At 30.5% G+C, this 23,215-nt stretch overlaps 2 protein-coding genes across 7 annotated transcripts; one reads left to right on the top strand and one right to left on the bottom strand.

The window, feature by feature from the left end:
• Positions 1 to 322: 322 nt before the first annotated feature.
• Positions 323 to 6,635, bottom strand: LOC127740655 (uncharacterized). Of its 6 annotated transcripts, none has more exons than XR_008001365.1 (7): positions 5,849 to 6,635; positions 5,645 to 5,765; positions 5,414 to 5,508; positions 3,368 to 3,422; positions 3,227 to 3,271; positions 2,411 to 2,484; positions 323 to 495 (listed from the first exon to the last, which is right to left on the bottom strand). XR_008001365.1 is itself a non-coding variant. In XM_052251947.1 (3 exons), the coding sequence occupies exons 1-3, from the start codon at positions 6,123 to 6,125 to the stop codon at positions 360 to 362; spliced, it is 492 nt and encodes a 163-aa protein (XP_052107907.1). In that variant the 5' UTR covers positions 6,126 to 6,635; the 3' UTR covers positions 323 to 359. The 6 variants fall into 6 exon arrangements, 2 of the variants coding, with proteins under 2 accessions (XP_052107907.1, XP_052107908.1); XR_008001366.1 differs by having other exon boundaries at positions 3,355 to 3,422; XR_008001367.1 differs by lacking the exon at positions 3,368 to 3,422.
• A 10,715-nt stretch (positions 6,636 to 17,350) lies between these two features.
• On the top strand, positions 17,351 to 20,139 carry LOC107458050 (anthranilate N-methyltransferase). Its single transcript, XM_016076249.3, has 4 exons — positions 17,351 to 17,877; positions 18,394 to 18,707; positions 18,971 to 19,035; positions 19,674 to 20,139. Exons 1-4 carry the CDS (start codon positions 17,450 to 17,452, stop codon positions 19,968 to 19,970), a joined length of 1,104 nt encoding a protein of 367 aa, XP_015931735.1. The 5' UTR covers positions 17,351 to 17,449; the 3' UTR covers positions 19,971 to 20,139.
• Positions 20,140 to 23,215: the final 3,076 nt, after the last annotated feature.

Genomic DNA, 23,215 nt, shown 5'->3' on the forward strand with positions numbered 1-23,215 from the left:
TTAATTTTCTGTATAATCATAGCTACTCTATATAAGTGTAGCCTTAAGTTCTTCATTGTATTTTTTTATTTTCTATATATATTATAATAATTTTTTGTACATAATATTTAGTAATATGATTACATATATAATTTTGTATTTCTAATTAAAGGAGTTAAATATTATAAAATAAAAATAAATACATAATTATACTAAATAATTTTTTTAAATAATAAAAATTATCTGTAAATAAAATATATTTATAATGATCCAAAAGTACTAATATTTATACATCTCACACTAAATTAAACATAGCCATATCAACATAAGTATAAGACCACTTAGAATTTACTACTAATACTCTACGGAAAACTAAAATATTATATTCTATATAAGTATCTTCTAATAAAAGTAATTAGTCTACCATACATGTATCCATTCTCAACATTACTCCATCTTAATCCATAAACCACAATGATAAACAGCTTAATCTTCATTATCATCCTTAATATTATCCTGCATAATTATATAGAAAAGTAATTAAAAAATATTTATAATGACATTCGCAATTATAAAAATTAAAAAATCAAACTGAAAATAGTTGTATAAATTATCAAAACTATGTCAACTTAAAAAATAAAGTTAGCACAATTCTTGGTGCTGCTTCAGTTAGCACAACTCTAATAATCTTTATATGACTTTAAGTATGAGAAGCTTCCAACATTATGCTATTTTTGTAGGATGATAGGGTATGATGAAGGGTCTTGCGAGAAAGCAGAGGAGAAAAGATAAATAGATAAACGGGCAATAGACAAAGATGAACAGATGCACAAATCCAGGCACAAATTCAAAAGTGCAAAAAAACAGAAATTCTAGCAAAGAGAAGTGCACAAAACTAGAATTACAACAACCATAATTGCACAAGCAATTTTCAGCCATAACAATACAACTTCAAGTGTTAAAGTGTCAATAAAGCTAACAACATATGATTTTCAGCCATAGCTATTAACTTAACCATATGCAAATAAAGAGGTATAACATATTATACATATACCTAATATATTATACATATAAAAAAGGGGACAAAAGAAATCCTAATATATTATTATTTATTTTAAATAGGAATCCTAAAGTGTACTTTGGTTTTGGTTTTGCAACTGTGTTCTAAGAATTTAATTTTATATGATTTTTTTAAAAACCGGCTACTGATTTAGTACACTTCAGAAAAACAACTAGTAACCAATTTAAAAAAATTATATAAAATCCATCTTTGGTTGGATTCTCCTGAAGTTTGGTGTGGTTGAACCAGACTTACCCATCTTTCACCCAGTTCAAGTCCCAGAGCATTTTCACTTCTCTAGAAAATGTTATGCCTCTCGAAATATGGTTTTGTTTTAAGGAAAGGATGTTGTCGCAGCAGTGAACAGCCCTGCTTCCAAAAGACACAACTTTCTCTATGAAATTTGAATTGTCCTGAATTTTGGACATAAAATACTAGACATCCTAACATTTCATTCCTCTTTAGTTTCATCTCCAAAGAGTTTCAGAGTATTGAGATATGTGGTTTTGAAGTTGCTATTTCAGAATTCATACAACATTGTTTCTGCAGAAAATGACCATATTCTAAAAATCATATCTCCCAAACCACACATTAGAAAATTCTGAAATTTTAGGGAAATAATCTAGACATCTTAAGGTTTCATAGAAAAATAATTTCACTCATTTTGAGTGGCTATATTGCTCCCAGTTTTGTTCACAAATTGCTGCCCGAAAAACTGTATAATTCTGCAACATGTAACCTCGGGTTTTGAGAGGTCAAAAATTGATTCCTAGCTTTTCACTCAATCTAACCTTGCATTCTAACTTTCTTTTACCTATTGTAACTTGTTGGAAAGATTAAATCAGCCCCAAGTGCTCAGGATTAATAAATCACCATTTTTTGTCACTTTTAACATTTAAGCATACTCATATGAAATCAACAATTTCTGCATTACTCAACATAGCAATCCAGCCACAAATCACTCAAACAATCCAGCATCATCTCAAATAATCATTAGCATGTATAATCAATTAATTCAATCATGAAACTTGGCTTTTAGCCTTTCAACAAATTCTGCACTCTAACAAACTTGGATTTTACATGTATAAGCCTATTGCGCATTTCATCAAATAGCTCAAGTACAAAATCACCCGAAGGAGCACACAATCAATAAGCTTATAAATCAAACCAGCAACATTATTAAAAAAACACGCATGCTTCCTATCTCTATCTCAGCATGCATATTTCTTACCATAACAAAACAGATCATCCAACATTCAAAAACAAAAACAAGGATCCAATAGTGGAAATTCCAAAAGCAAATTCACATAATAAAATAAAACAAATAAAAAAGCTACTAGAAAGCAAGCTGACTCATGGAATTGTTGTTACCTCTGCAAATTCAATCTGATATCACCATAAGGTTGTTCTTGATGTACGTCAATATGTCCATAACTCTTCAAAACCTATAATGTAACATTCAAATTGGCATCACCAAGAAAAGAGAATACTAAATTCTAGGAGAGGGTTAGGAGGGAAAAACACTCCATTGGTCACAAGAATAAATAAGTTCAATTTGAAGGACTTTATTGAGTATGATGCTATGGTGAAGAATGCTTTTGAATGGGGATTGTTTTTTTTTTAATAAGAGAAAAGGTCATCAAAAAAATTTTCATGTTCTCTGTAAATTTCGTGTGAATATTCATTCTTCACCAAAGGCATTTCCCTTTCAACAATAATAGATATGCATATACACAAATTTGAATAGTGTGTGGTGTGCCTATTGAGTATTGAAACCAAAAAATGCTTGATAATTAGTATAGTAGTAGTAGCAGTAGGCAAGGAATCAAATTTCTGGAAGCTTTGGCAGAAGTTATGCATGTCTTCCATAACGGACTAATTAACTATATATAGTATTTAAAAGAAACGACAATACAGGGGGAAATAGTGGGTTTAAATTTTGATATGAACAATCTGACACAGTGGCATAGTGCTCATTCAGTAGCTATCCTTACATAGAGGAGAACTCATTCCTAAATGTTACAAATTAACTCCTTGCTTTCATTCGTATCTACCAACGTATTTTCAACCAATTTTGACAAATCGTCCTTTTTCCTTATTCATTTATTTTCACAGTATCAAGGTACTAGTCTCATAGAATGAATATAAAAATTAACAACACTTTATATGAACCTAAAAGGAGAGTACCTTAAGATTATGATAAAATGTGAAATAGAACTTACATGTAAGGCCCTGTAAAAAATTAAAACATTCAAAAAAATATCAATGTCAGGTTGAATACTCCCAACATAGAATCATGTAAAACAAGAAAATACCAATCTGGAAGACCTTTTAAGGCATTGAAACAAAGGCAAGTGTCTTCAACCAACATAGGTCCATTAACCTTTACATAAATTAGAAAACCAAACCATCAGAAAGGTTAAAAAATTGAGGGTAAAAAAGAAAATCCACCCTAAAATCATACACATGATGGAATTAGCGAAAACCAGATTGTGAGTGGATACCTGAACAGCAGCCAAACGAGCCTTCTCTTTGGAGATATCTAAAATCGGTTTCTAAACCCTAAACCGGTTTCTAAAATCGGAACCCTAAACCCCTCAAATTTCAGAATCAAATGGAAATTAATACATACCTAATCGACGACGTGAGCACAGAGAAGACGACGAGAAGCGCAGAGATCGACGATGGTATGGGCGGCGCATCAGTGATCAATGCAGGAGGGCGAAGAGGAGCGACGGTGAGTGGTGAGTGGTGTGTGACGGTGAGTGGTGAGTGGGAGTGAGAGTGGTGACTGGGGTGCGACGATAGTGAGAGGGTTTTCGATCTTCTCTAAAAGAGTTTTCTTCGTGCTTTTAAGGGTTTTCTTCTCTGAAAGGGTGATGACGAGCTTTGGAAGGAATGGGTGCTTTGGAAGGAATGAGTGTGCGTGATTACGGTAAAAAGATAAGAGGGAAAAAATTCACAAGTGTCAAGTTTTTTGCTCTATATACATTAGGCATCACTTTTAAAACGCACCCAAAACTTAATAAATAGTCTACCCTCTAAAAGCGTCCTCTATCTTTGATACGAAAAGTGAACCTATAGATATCAACCTACGGCTACGCTTTATAAGTGATTTCTATAATACCTAAGGCTATACTTTTTAAATGATGCCACAATTGTGTATCCTTTTCTCTTGTAGTGAATATTCATGGAAAAAATTCCATGCTCAAATTAATATATATGCATGCCCATAGGGAAACCCGGGGAGTAAAGTGTTCGATCACATCTTCTTGCGACAGAGGGTCAACAGAGTATCGAGTCTCAACTTGGAGCAAGTGGTGGTAAGCCACTGCATCTACCCAGAGAAACTCGTGCCTCAGATAATTCAAATTCATAAGCCATATGAATATTTCAATCATAATTCATCAATTCATATCTCATTAAATCTCAAATTCATCATTATTTTCATTATCACTATCATCATCTCATTCAATATAATCTCAACATTTACTTATCCCAACTTCAATCACAACTCTCAGCATACTCATCAACAACTCTGCCAAAATTTTACTCTGCACCCCTTATCATTTACCGTGTAAGGCTTAGGCTGATACATACAGCTTGTGGGTATGAGGTCTCTAAATACAACACTCTAGACTCGAGGTCAAAGTTGTGTACTAACTCAAAATAAAACATCAAGCCAAATGTCTCTAAATCCTCAATTTTAATATAATACTCCTAAAGTCTGCAACCATTATCACAAGAATTCTTATAAATCAAAACTCAACTACATCCTTTTCCAAGTATCTCTTTTTCCTTCAAGTCCATCATCTAACTCCATTAACATTATTTTCACTCACACTTCCTAAACCCGAACCCGTGGTTTGATAAAGTAATTTGCCTTTTTAAAACTTCAATTAATTAATTAAATCTCTTTTCGTCAATATTTAAAATTAGGTAAGTTAAATCGAAAACCTTTTTCACAAATTGAAATCTTGGAACTTATTTCTCGTTTAAACCAAAATTTCAAAACTCTTTAAATTTTTTACAAAAATTTTGGCAGAATCTCCCTTAAAAATCAGAGGTTACCACCCTTCACAGGTTCCCTCTTTTTAACCTCAACACAACAAAACCAGCCTTTCAATTTAAGGTTTCCAAATCCATCATTCAAAATCGATCATTATCGATTTCAATCAAAGAAAACCAAAATTCAACATATTCCATCCATTTCTCCAGAAATTCAGATATCAACCAATTCAACCACAAACACAACCTTTCAATCATGGCAGAAAATCATTTGATTCATAGACATTCATCTATTTGCATTAATCTACTAAACTTATCAGGTATCCAAAATCCAAAATATTTTTAATTTTTAAAACAATCCCCTACCTCAAAGAATCAAGCCCGCAACAATTTTAACGCTATAACTCCCTTTTTCCCTCGGTCTGCAACAGCGGCGGCTGCATACACAGCTCCGTTTACTTCTACAACAACAAAATCAACTTTTATTTCAACCATGCAATTACCAGAACTAGACCCTAGAATGTTAACATCATAAAATTCTCAATAACAGATAACCAAAACGCTAGTAGTGATAGTTTTAGAACAGGGTTATCTTACTACACCAAAAGAACGAAGCAGCAGCCTACAAACTGACTCAGCAGCAGCTCTGACAGTGGCCAAAAGCTCTGGTAGTTCAGCAACAACCTTAATTTTTACATGCAATCATCGGAACTTAACCCTACGATACCAAAATCTCAACATTTTTAACAAATTAACAGAACACTAAATTTTGAGGGTTCCGAAAAAGAGAAATTACTGTACTTAGGAAGAACACCGGGACAGAGCAGTGGTAACTCCGATGGCGGCACTGACAGCGATGGCTCCCTCCAGTGACTACCCAACAGCAGTGGCGAGCTTTAGCGGTGACGGTCTCAGTTTCGATGGCGACAACTCGCGGAGACAGGGACGCTCCTCCGCGACGGCAATGACGGCGCTGGCGCAGACTCCATGAATGGCAACGAGCCTCCGCGGACCCCCTCTCTCCATCGCATCTCCTTTCCGCGATGGCGCAGCTAGCAACAATGAGGACGAACGGCATGGGTGACCGATTCGGCGGCGACCAGCTGGCGGTGGCTCCTTCGCTCTCCTCTCTTCCCTTTCTCTCTTCACTTCCCTCTCCTTCTCTTCCCGTTTCTCTCTTCCCCTTTCTCTGTGTGTGTCTGTATTTTTAGGATGTAAATGGTTGAATGGCAGTGGGGTAAAGGGGTTAGGGTTTTTAATTTGGGAATTTTGGGTCTTACAAAGAGAAGATACAAGCGAATGGAAGATCTCTTAAAGAGTTTAATAACATGCCATATCCATCTGACGAAGTCATTGATGGTCTTGATGACCACTTCATGATGGATGAATTAAACTTTGATTGGATATCTCTTAAACTCAAGCTTCAAAGATGCTTACAAACCATAACAGATGAACAACAAAATGCATTTGATAAGATTTTAAATGTTGTTAATAGTGGAGTTGGTGGGTAATTCTTCATGTATGGTTATGGTGATACTAGAAAGACTTTTCTATGGAGAACTCTTTCTGCTACTTTTAGAAGTAGTGGTCAAATTGTCCTCAATATTGGTTTCAGTTGTATTACTGCTCATTTTAGATTTAAGATTCCACTAAACATAAATGAGGATTTTGTATGCCACATAAAACAAGGATCCTCACTAGCTAGATTGGTTTGTAAGGTCAAGCTTATTATATGGGATGAGGCACCTATGTTAAAAAAGCATTGCTTTGAAGCTCTTGACAAATGTTTCAAAGATATTTTGTGCAATGAATCTTATTTTAATCCTAATTTATCCTTTGGTGGTAAAGTTGCTATATTAGGAGGTGATTCTAGAAAAATTCTACCTGTAATACCAATGGGCTCACACCAGAACATTGTACAATCTTCAATAAATTTATTGTATCTCTGGCCATCTTGCAAAATTATTCGGCTAAAAAGAAACATGAGACTTACAGAGGGAGGCAGCTTACCTGAAGATGAGAAATTAAAGTGTTTTGTACAATGGCTAATAATCAAAATTCGAGAAGGGTTAGGCAGTAATTCAACTGATGGTGAATTTGAGGTCATTATTCCGAAAAAATACTCATTGATAATAACACCAATGGTTTTGCAAAATTGGTAAGCTTTGTTTATCCAGACTTATTACTTAATATCAACAATTCTATATATTTCAAGGAGCGCACAATCCTTGTTCCAACACTTCAGGTTGTGCCCGATGTAAACAATATAATGATGGGTTATCTTATTGGAGAAGAAAAAGTTTACATTAGTTTCGACTCATTATGCATTGAAGAAGAAAACATAGAATCTGAGTTGGATATTATCACCATTGTTGTGTCGAACTCAATTAATTATTTTGGATTGCCTATCCATCAGTTTAAACTCAAAGTAGGTGTACCTATTATGCTATTAAGAAACATTGATCAATTTAAAGGCCTTTGTAATGGAACTAAATTGTAAGTAAGACGGTTAAGTAATCATGTTATTGAATGTATTATATTGATATGTGACACAGTTAACCAAATTGTTCTATTTTTAAGATGAACATAATTTTAAATAATGAGATACTTCTATTTAAGTTCAAATGGAGGTAAATTTTTTTTTATTATGTTCTTTACTATGACAATTAACAAATCGAAAGTCAAATACTTAATATGGTTGAACTTTTTCTGTCAAAATCAGTATTTACACAGATAATTATATATTGCATTATCAATGATGAAATCAATAGATGGGTTGAGAGTATTAATAGATAATAATAGTTCAATTTCCAATAAGTGTACTTTAAATATTGTATATAAAGAGATATTTAATAATGTATGATATTATTTTAACACAACTCTCAAAAAATTATGCGCTGATTTAAGATCTATAAAGCATCATACATTTTTTAGATGGTCTAAATTAATGCACCAAATTTTTAGTTTATTAAACGACTACAGTAATATAATATGAAGCTTAAAATATATTAGAAAATATTAATTTATCAGTAATTCTATTCTCTATTAGGCAAATATAACATACATAATATTTATTTTTTCATGTCTCTATATAGCATTCTAAATTATTATGTAAATAATATAAAATTAATAAAAAAAAAAGTTTATGGTACGACGTTATCCTTTTTATATATAATAATTTCAGATTATTAATAAGATTTATTATTTATAACTGTTTAGGAATTTAATTATACTATTTTACTATTTTTGTTTCAATACACACTTTTTAAATCCGTCCTTTAATAGAAGATTCTACTTTAAATTTTTAGCTTTGGATGGAGAAATTTTGCTTCTTCCTACAAGTTACAAATTTGGAATACTTTGCATATTTTCAATCATGTATTTTGTTATTGCTGATGAACATGTTTTTTAATTCCATGTATTCCATGTATAAGGATCTCAAGATTACAAAACTTAATCATGTATTTTCCAGTTACAGATTTTTTAATTAGGATTTTGCCTGTGTAATATGAAAATATGCAAATACCAATCCTAAACCCCAAATATAATTATTTAACATATAAGGGATGATTTTATTTTTCTAGTTCTCACTTGAAATCTGTTTATTTTTATTTAGTTCGATTAATAATGAACATTATATTATGTATGTATAATTTATTTCGATTATGATACACGTGATGTTATAAAGACTTAATGTAATTTTTAATTTCCGTGCTTAGCACGGGTTCATTCACTAATAAAGAAATCACAGAACACCAAACATGTGACTACCTGAGTTAATTCCATGTTATCCTACGCTCTCTTTGTCAGCATTGCAGCCTATATAAACTCCGAAATCCTTGAGTCCTATCTTAGGTTGCTTATCTCCAAAAGGATTTGCTTATATTAAAAAAGTGAGTTCTATGGTGTCTTTGTTATGGTGTCTAAATTGCCTAACTTCTTTTTTAAAGTAAAAAATAAAATGTTTAAAGTAAAAAATAAATTATGTAAAATTTATTAAATATTATTTATTTACCTCTTTTAGTAACTTAGGTATAAAGTGATAGGCACTATAGCATTCACCTACTAAAAAATAATAGAAAAACTATCATGCTTTGTTTACATATATTTTATTTATGGTGAATGCTATGATACCTAAAAGGTGGTACCTATTTACTAAAAAGGATTAAAAGTTATTATTTAATTTAGAACATATAAGATTCAACAAAAGGGGGCTAACTTATCATTTATAAATATTACAAAATCCTAGAAAGCAAGCAAAAGGTTTAAAAAATACCCATGATGGTGTAGTAGGTATGTAAACAATAAAATAAATTATCATATGTTTGTCCAACTTTTAGAAAACTATCCGAGGATTTTGGGTTATTTATTATGTTTAAAAAAAATTATATACATACTAAAATTAGTTACTATATATATAATTTAACTCATTTTTAATATGTTTATTATATTTTTAATGTATATTTTATGTTTATATTAATTTTAATATTAACTTAACATAATTGTATTAAAAAATACGTTGGTGTACTCATCAAATCCAAAATTAGATTTTCTCAAATTTATTCTTTTTATTTTAAATTTTAATTTTTTTATTTGTTTTTATTTTTAAATTTTAGAAGAAATATGTATTTAACTTATATTTATTTGCATAATTTATTATAACGTAATTATTTATTAAATATATAGATGGATTAGAGATATAATACGATTAATTTTTCACTCTTTTTTACACATAATAGATTCTCGAACCCAAACTCTTTAAAAGACCAGCCTTTCATTATAAATCTAAAGATTTTTTTTTTCCATTTTTTCAAAATAAAAATTTGACTTTCGCATTAAAAAAAAAAAAACATTTTCACCGCATTGCAAAGCTCCTTCATAAACTGAGACATATTACATATATAATATGCGAATATTAAATCAATTATTTTTAATTCAGGATATTGTTAAATAGAAGAGGTGCATCTTCTCTTAACCAAATCAACTTGGTTAGCCTAATAATTAGTTCATTAATTTATTTAAATAAATGTTAGGAGTTTATAATCCATTGACCCATAATCAATTAATCATTAACCTACTAAGTTAGAAAATATCTTATTAAAAAGAAAAAAAAAACTTCTCTTAATAATCGAATATTGAATGTCCAGTCTGTCTTTAGTATAGAAAAATGTTAGATGAGATGCCCTACCAATTAAAATGCATGCTTAGAAATTAATTAATGATAAATTAATTATCATGTTTGATACATATATATGGTGAATATTTTTTACATAAAAAAATTTCTTTGTTAGCACCGTATAATAATTAATTTTTAGAATAATATTTGATCACGTAATTAAGTTCTGCACTCTCACCCTAATTTCACATTGTTGAATGTTTTCATGATAAACCTCGATTAGATCAGATGTGATGTTATATTATGATGACTTAAATTAAAAGCGTGGAAGGAGAGACAGAACCCAGCAAGATGACAATATTTTCTCAAAGTTTACTAAATTTACAAAATAATTAATAAATTTTATATCAATTTAAGCTCTTAAATTGGTTTTCATTTCTTTTGGGTTGTTGGAGACTGAAGTATCGACCCTCATATACACGGTTTTAGTTCCATTTTTCCAATAATTAATAAATAAAAATATCATGTCAACACAAAAAATTAATTATATTACATATTTGTGTATAAATACAAATATTTTTATTTAATTTATTTTTAATATATATTTTATATTTTAATATATTTTATACAAATAACTGATAAAATTGTGAAAGAATAAGAAAAGAAAAGAATGCAAATTTTTATTGATTGTTGATTGATTGAATTGAATTGTAAATTATAAAGGTAAAACTAAGTATATATAGAGCATTGGCCTATGAAAGATAAAAGTAAATAAAGATAAGATAGAGATAAAGATAACTATAAGATAAGATAAAGACTAAAATTATAATTGAATTTGTGTATTCTGTTGGGCTGAATTTGTGGGCCGTGAGACGTCTTTATTGTTGTCATGGGCTAAAGTGGAAGAGTGGTTTAATACGCCTCCGCAAGCTGGAGGATGAAAGATGTCAAAAACACTAAGCTTATTTAGAAGGGTTGAGAAGACAAAGGCTTGGTGAAGATGTCAGCTAATTGCCCAGAAGATGGAATTGGGAGAAGTTTCATCACTCCAGTTTGAGCTTATTTTTTGTCGAACCAAGTGACAATCAACCTCTAAATGTTTGGTCCGTTCATGAAAAACCGGGTTAGTAGCAATATGAAGAGCACTCTAATTATCACAATATAAAACTGGTGGGCGGATAGGAGAGATGCGTAAAAATTGTAACACATTTAGGATCCATTGAAGTTCACAAGTTGTGTTGGCAAGTGCACGATATTCTGCTTCCGTGGATGAGCGGGCAACGGTGGTTTATTTCTTGGTCTTCCAAGAGACTAAAGAACTGCCTAAGAAGAAACAATAACCTGTTAAAGATCGTCGAGTGTCAGGACATCTGACCCAATCAGAGTCACTGAAGCCGAGAAGCTGAATTTCTGATTCCCTTGGAAAGAAAATTCCTTTGCCGGGACTAATTTTCAAATATCATAACACATGCTTGGCAGCTTGAAGATGAGATTCAGTGGGAGATGCCATGAATTGACTTAATTGTTGAGTGGCATACATGATGTCCGGTCGAGTAGTAGTGAGATAAATAAGACAGTTAACCAAACGGTGATATACAAAAGGGTCGGATAACAGGGGACTTTTGTCTTGATATAGTCTTGTTATACTATCCATTGGAACAGAGGCAGGTTTAGCACCTAATAAACAAGAATCCTCCAAAAGATCAAGACAATATTTTCTCTGAGATAAGCAAATTCCCTTCTCTGATTGAGCAACCTCAATACCCAAAAAATATTTTAATGGGCCCAAGTCTTTAATTCGGAAGTGTTGGTGCAAAATAGATTTAGTGGCAGTAAGTTCAGAAATGAAATTACCAGTGAGAACAATGTCGTCAACATAGACTAAAAGGATAGAAATTTGATCACCAATGAATTTAACAAATAGACTATAATCAGATGAGGTCTGCTGATATCCATGAGATAGCAAAAGATGAGAAAGTTTGTCATACCACATACGACTAGATTATCGTAAACCATATAGTGATTTTAGTAGCTTACAGCATTGATTCGGTTGAGGAGATGGAAATTCGGGTGGCAGAGTCATATAAACATCCTCAAAAATAACCCCATGTAAGAAAACATTATTGACATCAAACTGATGTATGGGCCAATACTTCATAGAGGGCAATGCCAAAACTAATCTGATGGTGGCAAGCTTGACAACAGAGGAGAAAGTTTCCAAAAAATCAACACCTTCAGTTTGAGTGAACCCTTTGACCACAAGGCGTGCTTTATATCGATCAACTGAACCATCAGGCTTACGTTTGATACGATAGACCCATTTACAGCCAACCGGCTTAACCCCTGCAAGGCAATCAATAAGACGCCAAGTTTTGTTCAGCTCAAGAGCATCCAACTCATCTTTCATAGCACTACGCCAATTTGAGTGTTGATTGGCATCCTTAAAAGACTTTGACTCAACGTCAGAATGTAGAGATAAAAGAAACTTTTTATGTGAAGATGAAAGAGAAGAAAAAGACATGACTGAAGATAAAGGATACTTGCACTTTGAGGGAGATTGATTTGTAGAGATGAGAAGGGAATTACACAAGTAATCAGAGAGATATGCTGGAGGTCGGCGAGGCCGGTTGGAATGACAAGGATGGGGTTGCTCAGGTGGTGAAGAAGGTGACGGGGGATGAGAAGGAGATGGTGGACTGGTGTCAAGTGTTGAAAGTGATTCGGTGGTCATGGGTTCAACTTGGTTAGGAAACGATAGTGAGAAAGAAGGAGAGGTTGTTGGAGAAAATAAAGAACTAGGTGGAGTTGGGTCAATGGGTATAGGTGAGAGTTCAACTGGGAGACTAACTGAATCTTATTTTTGAGAAGGTGTGTTTGGCAATGTTGGGCTGAGTGTATGGAATTGGACATTTTTTATAACTAAGGGCAAGATCATTTCATAAAAAATTACGTTTCTAGAAATCTCAATTCTTTTATCTTCTAAAACATAAACAATATATCCTTTAAAATCATATTGAAAGCCAATAAATACAGCCTTTTTGGCCCTTGGATCAAATTTTGATCTGTTTGCCATTGGGATAGAAACAAAACATAAGTATCCAAAAACTTTAAGGTCGTGATAATTTGGTGGAAGATTGAATAAAATCTCAAATGGTGTTTTAAAATTAATTATGGATGATGAAACTCTGTTAAGTAAATAAACAGCATGTCTAACAGCATAAGACCAAAAATATGATGATAAATTATTAGATTGAAACATAAGAGCACGAGCTATATTCAAAATATGTTGATGCTTGCGTTCTACCCTTCCATTTTGTTGAGGAGTTTCAACACAACTACGTTGATGAATAATGCCCTTTGAAGCATAAAAATCAGGTAAAATAAATTCTGGTCCATTATCGGAACGAATAGTTTTGATTTTAGAGTTGAATTGTGTTTCAATTAAAGTAATAAAATCTTTTATTTGATTTTACACTTCTCCTTTTGATTTTAATAAAGTAACCCATGTAAAGCGGCTAAAATCATCAACAATAGTAAAAAAATATTTATGATTATGAATAAAATTTTGTCAAAACGGACCCCAAATATCAAAGTGTAATAAATCAAAACTTGCACGGGCTTTGTTAAAACTTTGAGAAAATGAAAGTTTCTTTGCTTAGAGAAAGATGACAAATGTCACAAGCCTTGTCATGATGCATAGAGATAAAAGGGAATTATTTATGTAAATGATTAAGTCTTTGTCCAGAAAGGTGTCCTAAACGAAAATGTCATATATTGGAAGGTGTAATTGGTGGAGATTGGATAGAATTTATGGAGTGTGTAGTGGATGAATTTTTACTGAAATTGGGTTCAAAGACATATAATCTCTCTCTCATTCTGGCCAAATCAATCGTCCCCAAATTGTTGCTCTGTATAGTGCAAGAAGAAGATGAAAAAGTGAGTTCACATATGAGTGCTGAAGTAATTTTTGAAACATAGATAATATTAAAGTTGAAATGAGGTAAATAAAGAACATCATGAAGAAGCAAGGATGGTGAAAATTGAACGATGCATTTATAAGAAACAGTAGTTCGAGAACCATTTGGTAAATGAACAATAATAGGAGAAATTTGTGTGTAAAAAATAAATCAAGACAAATTTGATGCAATGTGATATGTGGTACCAGAATCAATGATCCAAGTATTCAAGAATGAATATCGATTTGAAGAATTGTTAACAGTAGAAAAAGTATTGAAAGAACAAAGATAATGAGTAGTTGGACTTGATAAAAGTTCAAGTTGGTTTGAAGGACGAGATTTTTCATTGAAAAGAAGTGCCACGAAAGAAAAGTGTTGGGCTGACGAAAGGTCCAAAAGAGGCTCCGGATGAAGTTGTTGGTGTGCCCTTTCTCCTTGATTTAGGAGAGGATAAGGAGGTTGATTATTTATAGTGAGAGGAGAGGTTGAAGGGGTTTTAAGATCCGAATTAGTTGATTTACCCATGGATGTCAGCAGAGCTCAAGAGGAGCTCTGATACCATGATAAAATTGTGAAAGAATAAGAAAAGAAAAGAATGCGAACTATTGATTGTTGATTGATTGAATTGAATTGTAAACTATGAAGGTAAAACTAAGTATATATAGAGCATTGGCCTATGAAAGATAAAAGTAAATAAAGATAAGATAGAGATAAAGATAACTATAAGATAAGATAAAGACTAAAATTATAATTGAATTTGTGTATTCTGTTGGACTGAATTTATAGGCCGTGAGACGTCTTTATTGTTGTCATGGCCTAAGGTGGAAGAGTGGTTTAATAATAACTAATTTATTAACTAATTTTTTATATATAAGTAACAGTTGATAGTTGTTAATAAATATTTAGCCTCATCAATTAAAAAAAAAGCTAATATTACTTGTTCTTCGGCAGAGAGATGTTCAGTTTGATACTTTGATTGGATTTGGTGGGAAGCTGTTGTAGATTATTAGTTAGCTAAATTTGGGACGATGCATGAAGCAATTCTAAGCATGTAATTTGAACTGCACTTTGATGCTAGTAGGATAACCGGCTAGGTTTCGTTTGTTTTCTTTTGAGATGTTTAGGCAACAAAAACAAAATTAATAGTCTCAAAATAAACTAAATCTAAAATTCTATTTATTCTTCCAAATATAAAACTAACTTTTAAAACAAAAAAAATATCATATGGAAAACTTAAAAAGATTAAAATTAAAATTTCAAATTAAATAAAAAGACATTAAATACTTATATCCATTTTTTTTTTTCGAAAAAGGGACCTAAACTGATTTTCTGGTAAATAGTATAACAAATCAACTTTTAAATAATTAATTTTAAAAATTATTTTTCTATTTAAATTATTTTTTAATTTTCAACTCATGCTTCATATCTCTGCCTATTTTTTCCTTTTCCATTCTCTGCCTCTCTCTCCCTCTCGTACCAACAAACACCTTACCACATTTTTTTCCACTTTATTTCTTCTTTTATACTTTAGAAGTTTTTTTATTTCTTAATTTTCATATGTCACCACTTTGTTCTTAGCCTTTTATTTTGATGTCTTTCCTCAATTTTTTACTCTGTAAAAATTTATGATAAACACTCTACGTTATATTGATAAATTCTTTTTTGTAATAATTTTACAGTTAGTACAAAATTTTTAATTAACTCTTCATTTTTAATAAAAAAATCAATTTAAATATTTGTCACGCCATTATTATTATAAGTTATAAAATATTTATCTCCCTTCTTAAAGCAAGTATATATTTGTTATAAAAAGATCAAAAATTGAAGAATAGCCCAAAATAATTTTACTCTCAAAATTGATGACCCAAAAATTATAGTCTCTATGAAGTCTTGTATATCAATTCACATTCTTTTTTACATGATCGTTTAAATCTCTTTCTAAAAAAAATTTATCTCCCAATAATATACTTGGATTAAATTTTTTTAGTTCCTTTAAAAATATTTTTTTATAATGTTCTTCTAAACCTTCTTGTAGTGCATAGGTGTTAATTAATCAGATAAAAAATATCTTTTTTTTTTCTGTACAAATTTTATAGTAAAAATCTGATCAGTTACTTTTTTGACATTATTTACCACATTATTCTTCTATTATTTATCTACAATAATGCCTACTTCATTTCTATTTTATATTTTTTGTACACCATAACTTAAATTCAGAAATATCTAACTCTTTTGTCTTTGTGCTCACCCACTTCATTTTTTTAGGTATATGATATTAATCTTTCTTCTTGCATGTTGTTCACCACTTCTATATATAAAGGTTTTTCTATTAGTGTACTTACATTGTTGTATGTTTCAAAATACAATTTTATGTTGTTTAGCTATATTTTTACGTTTTTTTGGTGCAGTTACTTACCCTAATTTGTTCATGAAAATGTGAAAACTTTAATTTTGCTCGTTTTGCACTATATTTAGGTATCAATACAGTAATTGTTACTCATTTAACATTATACTCGAGCCATTAATGCATTACTTTTAAACAATAACCTAACTTTAAGGCAATAACTTATTTGATCTATGTCAAAATTTTATCTTAGTTATCAAAAGGGTAACACAATATTCTTCTTTTATTGGAGTTTGTGATCAATAACAAATTATAAATTAAAAAATTAATTGAATTTGATTATAAAAAAATTAATTTTTAATTAATCTCTTTGAATTTGTATAGTTTTAAAAGAGTTCTTAGGTATGGACTCTCTCTCTCTAAATTGAAAGATATTAATAATTTTAAATTTATAAAAAAATAGAAAAAAAAATGAGGTAGAGATCTGAGTATCAGTCAGACTAATTTGATTCACACCGTTCAATTCCACATGACAAGTGAAACGCATAAATGATTGTTATGCAATTTGAATATTATATACTCTAAATTCTTATAATGGTATTTAATTAGTTAAATCGTGCCTCACGAGTTACACGGAACAAAGTAAAATATAACAATCATTGACATCACATTATATATATTAAACTAATTTTGGGTTCACCAAGAATCGAACTTTTAACTTTTCAGATCTAGTGCTTTAATAGTGATACCACTCATCCCAAAAATTTCAACTAACAGAAAAATATAACACTAATGGTTATATCTCTAATACTCCATAAACCTCCATTGTACAAATATTCGATTGGCTCCTCGTACTTTTCCATAATATATACAAACGCCACCTATCATGAATCAAGCAAATCAAACTGAGTTCATAATACACATTTAAAACTACCATAAGCCACTTACACACCACTATCTAGTTTCTCTCCTTTCCGAATTCACATATGGGTTTTGTTGCATCAAGCGATTTCGATGTGAAACTTGAGAAACAAGAAGAAGATGGCTTCTTGATTGCAAAAATGGCATGTTCAATTGTGGTTCCAATGGCTGTGAGGACCACAATAGAGCTTGGTGTATTTGACATCATGGCCAAAGCAGGCGAAGGTGCAAAGCTTTCAGCAAAAGACATTGTGGACCACATTGGAGCCAACAACCCTGAAGCAGCATCAATGTTGGATCGTCTTCTTAGGCTTCTTGCAAGTCACTCATTACTGCATTGTTCTGTTGTTGAAGATCCACAAAACCCTAATAACTTGCATCACAGGCTGTATAGCCTCGCACCTTGTTCCAAATGTTTTGTGAGTGATGCTCATGGTGTGTCTTTGGGACCCTCATTGTTGCTGTCTCTCGATAAAGTCTTCTACGAAAGCTGGTGTGTAGCGAAAAATTTATAGTAAATATTAATTAGATGAAAATGCAAGTCAAGTTTACATGAAAGAAATTGATAGTTGAGAGTGGTTAAATAATTTGATTCATTTGACTGAATTTTCGACTCTCAATTATCAACTTTACATAAAATTGATTGCATTTGAATTTTTATTATTTAATTAATAATCCTGTTAGGACTAAATTAAAATAGCTATCAAAATTAATTATTAATATAAAAAAATATATATCAAAATATAAAATATATATTAAAAATAAGTTAAAATACATATATGTTTATACTCAAATACATAATAATTAACTTTAGTGGTGGATTTTTTGTACAAATAATATTTTTATATTTTAGTGTTTGTTATATTATATATATCTTACCATCAATAATATATAACCAAAGGCCAGGTGAATTAAAGTATTTTTAACAAAAATAGTATTTTAATCTACATATCTATCTATGAGTAAGTAAATAGGAAATTGTTTGTGACTTTGTGGTTTGCATCATCAGGAATGAATTGAAAGGAGCTATCCTTGAAGGAGGAACACCGTTCAATAGGGCTCATGGCATGCATGTCTTCGAGTATGCAAAGGTTGATGGTAGGTTCAACAAGGTTTTCAACAAAGCAATGCACAACTCCTCCACTGTATTAATGAAGAGGATTCTTGATGTCTATAAAGGCTTTGACCACATCAATAAACTAGTGGATGTTGGTGGTGGGGTTGGGGCAATTATCAAATTGATCACTTCCAAACACCCTCATATCCATGGTATCAATTTTGATTTGCCTCATGTCATAGAATGTGCCTCAGCCTATGATGATGGTATGTGTGATACTTTATTCTTTGTTTGATTTAGCCTACCTTTTGTTTTTGTTTTTGTTTTTTTGACTTTTATTCTTTATAAAGATTCAATGATTCCTTAGATATTGATTCTAAGATATAGACAATATAATAGAGAAAGCAACACAGAAAGAAGTATGTATAATTGTTCAATTTAATTTATTATATTTTTTTCCTTTTAAAGGAAATATTCACAAAATAATAATGACAATAATTATATTTTCTAATAATAATTAATGTTGCAGGTGTGGAGCATGTGGGAGGAGATATGTTTGAGAGTGTTCCTAATGGAGATGCCATTTTCATGAAGGTGTGAGGAATATATATTATTATGTGTTTTGAGCTTTTCATTATTTACTTTTCTATTAATTTGTTTATTATTTGACGTAATTAGTCCTAAGGATTTAAAATCCACTCTAGAAGAAAAATGATTGGGAGTTCTAATATTTTAATTATCTTCCTAACTTCTAAATAAAAAAAAGTTGAATTTTTTTATCCTTTTTATGCTTTTAAAAAAAGTATTAAACTATTAATGTTTCGCGTACAAGTATTTTTGACTATTAAATCTAATTAAATTGGTCTAATATTAACAAAAAATCATTCTCATCATTTTTACTTACTCAAATTTTATTGCTCAACTTGGTTAGATTTGATTGACAAAAATATTTATTATACATGTAACAGTTTTTCTTTAAAAAATAATATATATATTTAAATTTATTATTTTTTAAATATTAAGAGAATAATGAGGACATAACTACATATAAACTTAAAAACTCATTGTAATCATTATTAGTTATATGGTAGAATACAACATCCACTTAAAATAAAACGTCGTGTTGTATAATTGGCAATAAACACACGAAAAAGACAAGTACACAAAATTGTGATTCACATAAACAATAATTATCATATTATCAAATATTTGTTGAGCCAGAAATTTTGCAGTGGATACTTCATGATTGGGGCAATGATGATTGCTTGAAGATATTAAAGAATTGTTACAAGGCTATTCCCAACGATGGAAAGGTGATTGTGATGGACACGATTCTTCCTACTGTTCCTGAGGACACATCTTCTGCCAAGAACGCTTTTAGAAATGATGTTATCATGATGACTCAAATGCCCGGAGGATTTGAGAGAACCCAACAAGATTTCATGAACTTGGCAAATGGATCTGGATTTAGTGGCATAAAATTTGTGTGTTGTGTCTCTGGCTTCTGGGTCATGGAGTTCTACAAGTAATTCTATGCACATGTACAACTATGTATTATATTATATATATTTGTATCTCAAATGTTGACACAATAATGTGTTTTGTTAATTAGTTGCTTCAATTGAATAAGTGTTTGTTTGAACCTCATATCTTTTTGTAAGAAATAATATTACATATTATTAATTGTTTTAGTATAAATTTTTGTATATAAACGAAGAGTGTTAGAAGTCAGCAAATTTTACAATTTGTACTCATTAATTAGTTATTATTAGTATTTTTAATGGTGTGAGATTTTGTCCAATAATATGAAATTACTCACTTTTCTTTTACTGATTAAGTGTTGGTCAAATTTTAATAAAAGTGTTGCCCCTAAACTTTCTCTTTCACATGTTATTACTTCTTAACCATTCATCTTTGTATGTTGTACGGCTCATAATATTAATATTTATACAAAATAAATGGCCAATAATGTTAATATTTAAATCTAAACATTTTTTCAAGGATATCGTTATCTAGATTAAAATGCATTTCAGTAAATTATTCAAACAGGTAGTTGACTATTAGGGGTGATGACAATATATATCTTACTTGCGGGTATCCAATTTGATCCCATTTGGTCGGGTAGAGTTGTCAACCTGATCTGCAATGGATAGGGTAGGGTGTGGATAGAATTTTCGTGCAGATCGGGTAGGGTGCGGGTTGAGCTTCAACCCTATCCGACCAATCTGCACTCTATATATGTATATGTTATATACTTATATAAAAATATGTTTTAAGTAGATGTTAAATCAAAGACCTCTCACTAAATGCAAATGATTTTTAATCATTAAAAAAAAATTATTAATTGATAATTTAATTTTTTTTAACATAAAAATCAATTTTATTTTAAATTATCATCAAGTTAATTACATAATAATGTTGTATATTTTTTGTAATCCGCGAGTAGGGTCAAGTATCTATGGATTAAGAGCGGGTAAGGTTAGGGTTGTGATATTCTCAACTCGCAAACAGGATAAGGTTAGGGTTGGATCAACAAAAAAAAGAGAATTTTAAATAACATTTATGAAATATAAAAATTTTTTTAAACTAAAAATTATGAGTTCTCAATGTATTCATTAGATAAAAAATTAATAAAATTTAAACCTAGTCTGATGTTGCTAGGCTTGGCTTATTTTAAATGAATTTAATTTAAATACATTGTCAATATAAAATTATTTTACACGTATATTCAATCACATAATGCTATATTAATAAAAAAACTACTTTTATATTATTCGCATAAATAATCATTCAAGAGAACAGTTATAATTATACAACATTACATCATAATTAAACTCATTTGAAATTTATTAAAAAGGTGGAAGTACTTACAACATGGGGTTAGAGTAGCACATTTAGAAGTGGCAAATGACATGTTGCTTAGTCCGTATATCAAACAAAATTGCATCACTACAAGAAAAATAACGTTGAATACTGTCGAATTTATCGTCGAATGTTAGCAGCGAGTTTACTGGTAAATTTACCAGCGAATTTGGCAATAAATTTGTCGGGTAAAAAGTTATCATCGGATTCAATTTTCCGACAGTAAATTCGCCAGAAATAATTGGAGGGAGAAAAGAAAAAATTGGCACGATTATTACCATTGAATTTAGGGGCAAAAAAATCCGACGGTAAGGTAATTAAATTAAACAAGCCGTTTTGGTCAAAGGTTATGCATTACCGGCGATAAAATTAACCCTAAATTCGAATTTGCGAGTCCTTCCCCATCATTTGTGCAACATCGCAACCTCATTTTTCTCTCCTTTCTCTTTGTCTCTCGCCGTCAGTCCCATCGCCACCATTCACCACCGCCACCGCCACCCTCACTCACTCTCATTGCTGGTCACTGTCACTCAGTCACTGTCATCGCCTCAACGTTGTCACATCCTGCACCGCCCTCGTTCAACAGCATTGGCACCTCCTGTTTCACGCTTATTCATCACCATCGCGGCCTCCTTCAATCGATTTTTCTTTTCTCTAATTAATTTCTTTTTTCTTAACATTTGGAGGTTTAGGGTTTATTTAGTTGTTTGAATTTTTTTTGAAATTGTTAATTTTCTGAGTTTATATCTTTGTTTGTTTTTTTTTTAAGGTTCATTTAACTATTTTATTTTCTGTGTTTGTTTGTATATTTTTTAAATTTTGTGAAATTTATTTCCATTTTAAATTTGAGAAAAAATGCTTTGTCTTTTTTTTGAATAGAAATATTTTGAGGGATTAGAATTTGTATCTTGTGTATTGTAAGAGGAATTGAGTGAGACTTGAATTATTTCACTTATTTGAGTGTTTCTATGGTTGTATTGAATGTGTTGGCATTGCACATAAGTCTGCATATGAGTTACGTGCTCACTCGGTAATAATTATTAGTTAACATACTCTAAGTGATATTTTTATTAAACCAATTATAGTTCTATGGTTAGTATAATTCAAATTGTGTATATTAACTACAAGATTAAGACAAAATAAATATAATTCTTGTACTTTGTTGATGGTGGTATATTATTGAGTAAAATACATTTTTGTTATTGAAAAAGTTAATTGTTTGATCTATCACTTATTCTACTTTTGAAGTTTCAGTTTTTGCTATTTAGTGATTATTGTGCATTTGATTAATAAGGCAGAACTTTCAATTTTAAAACAACTTATATGAGACTTTAATGATGCAAAAAAATTGAAAGGAGAGTAAATTTAGAAGTAGCTATATTTAATGGGTCATATTGTATACTATATTTTACCCTTTGTTATAATATCATGGTCACTAAATAAATTTTTTAGCATATTATATACGTGTGTGTGATTTATTTCATTCTTATTACAACTTTTGTATTTAATATTTTAGAATAAAAGTGAGATTCTGTTAGTGGTTCAAGAAAATTTTTAGAGCCTAAGAAAGTGGAGGTACGTTTTAAATATATATATATTACTGGTTCTTAAAACTTGATATACAATAGTAAAAAATTTTGGTATCTATTAATTGATATGGTTTATAATGATGCCAGAAATTGGTTATATATTGAATTTTGTTAGTTTATGTATGATGTTATTAAAATTTTGAATTTTATTAGTATAAAAATTATTAAATTTAAATATTTAAATTTTTCCATACTTTTTTCTTTATTTTCTGTAGACGGAAAAATCTCATCATGTTCTGCCCTCGGTCCTTCTTCCATGCTTACAACCTATCGCTACTCCCTCCATCCAAAATTCCAAAAAATACATAGAATATATATATATT

Source organism: Arachis duranensis, chromosome 7 (assembly GCF_000817695.3).
Source record: "Arachis duranensis cultivar V14167 chromosome 7, aradu.V14167.gnm2.J7QH, whole genome shotgun sequence".
Classification (NCBI taxonomy): Eukaryota; Viridiplantae; Streptophyta; class Magnoliopsida; order Fabales; family Fabaceae; genus Arachis; species Arachis duranensis.

What these genes read in the sequence shown, in the direction of transcription:
- LOC127740655 (XM_052251947.1), bottom strand. Translation starts at nt 6,125, where the DNA reads ATGCCGTTCGTCCTCATTGTTGCTAGCTGCGCCATCGCGGAAAGGAGA. An exon ending in CGGTGTTCTTCCTAAGTACA is followed by an intron (nt 2,485 to 5,843) that starts GTAATTTCTCTT and finishes GTTACATTATAG; the next exon opens with GTTTTGAAGAGTTATGGACA. An exon ending in ATCAGATTGAATTTGCAGAG is followed by an intron (nt 496 to 2,410) that starts GTAACAACAATT and finishes ATAATTATGCAG; the next exon opens with GATAATATTAAGGATGATAA.
- LOC107458050 (XM_016076249.3), top strand. Translation starts at nt 17,450, where the DNA reads ATGGGTTTTGTTGCATCAAGCGATTTCGATGTGAAACTTGAGAAACAA. An exon ending in TGCCTCAGCCTATGATGATG is followed by an intron (nt 18,708 to 18,970) that starts GTATGTGTGATA and finishes TTAATGTTGCAG; the next exon opens with GTGTGGAGCATGTGGGAGGA. An exon ending in GAGATGCCATTTTCATGAAG is followed by an intron (nt 19,036 to 19,673) that starts GTGTGAGGAATA and finishes GAAATTTTGCAG; the next exon opens with TGGATACTTCATGATTGGGG.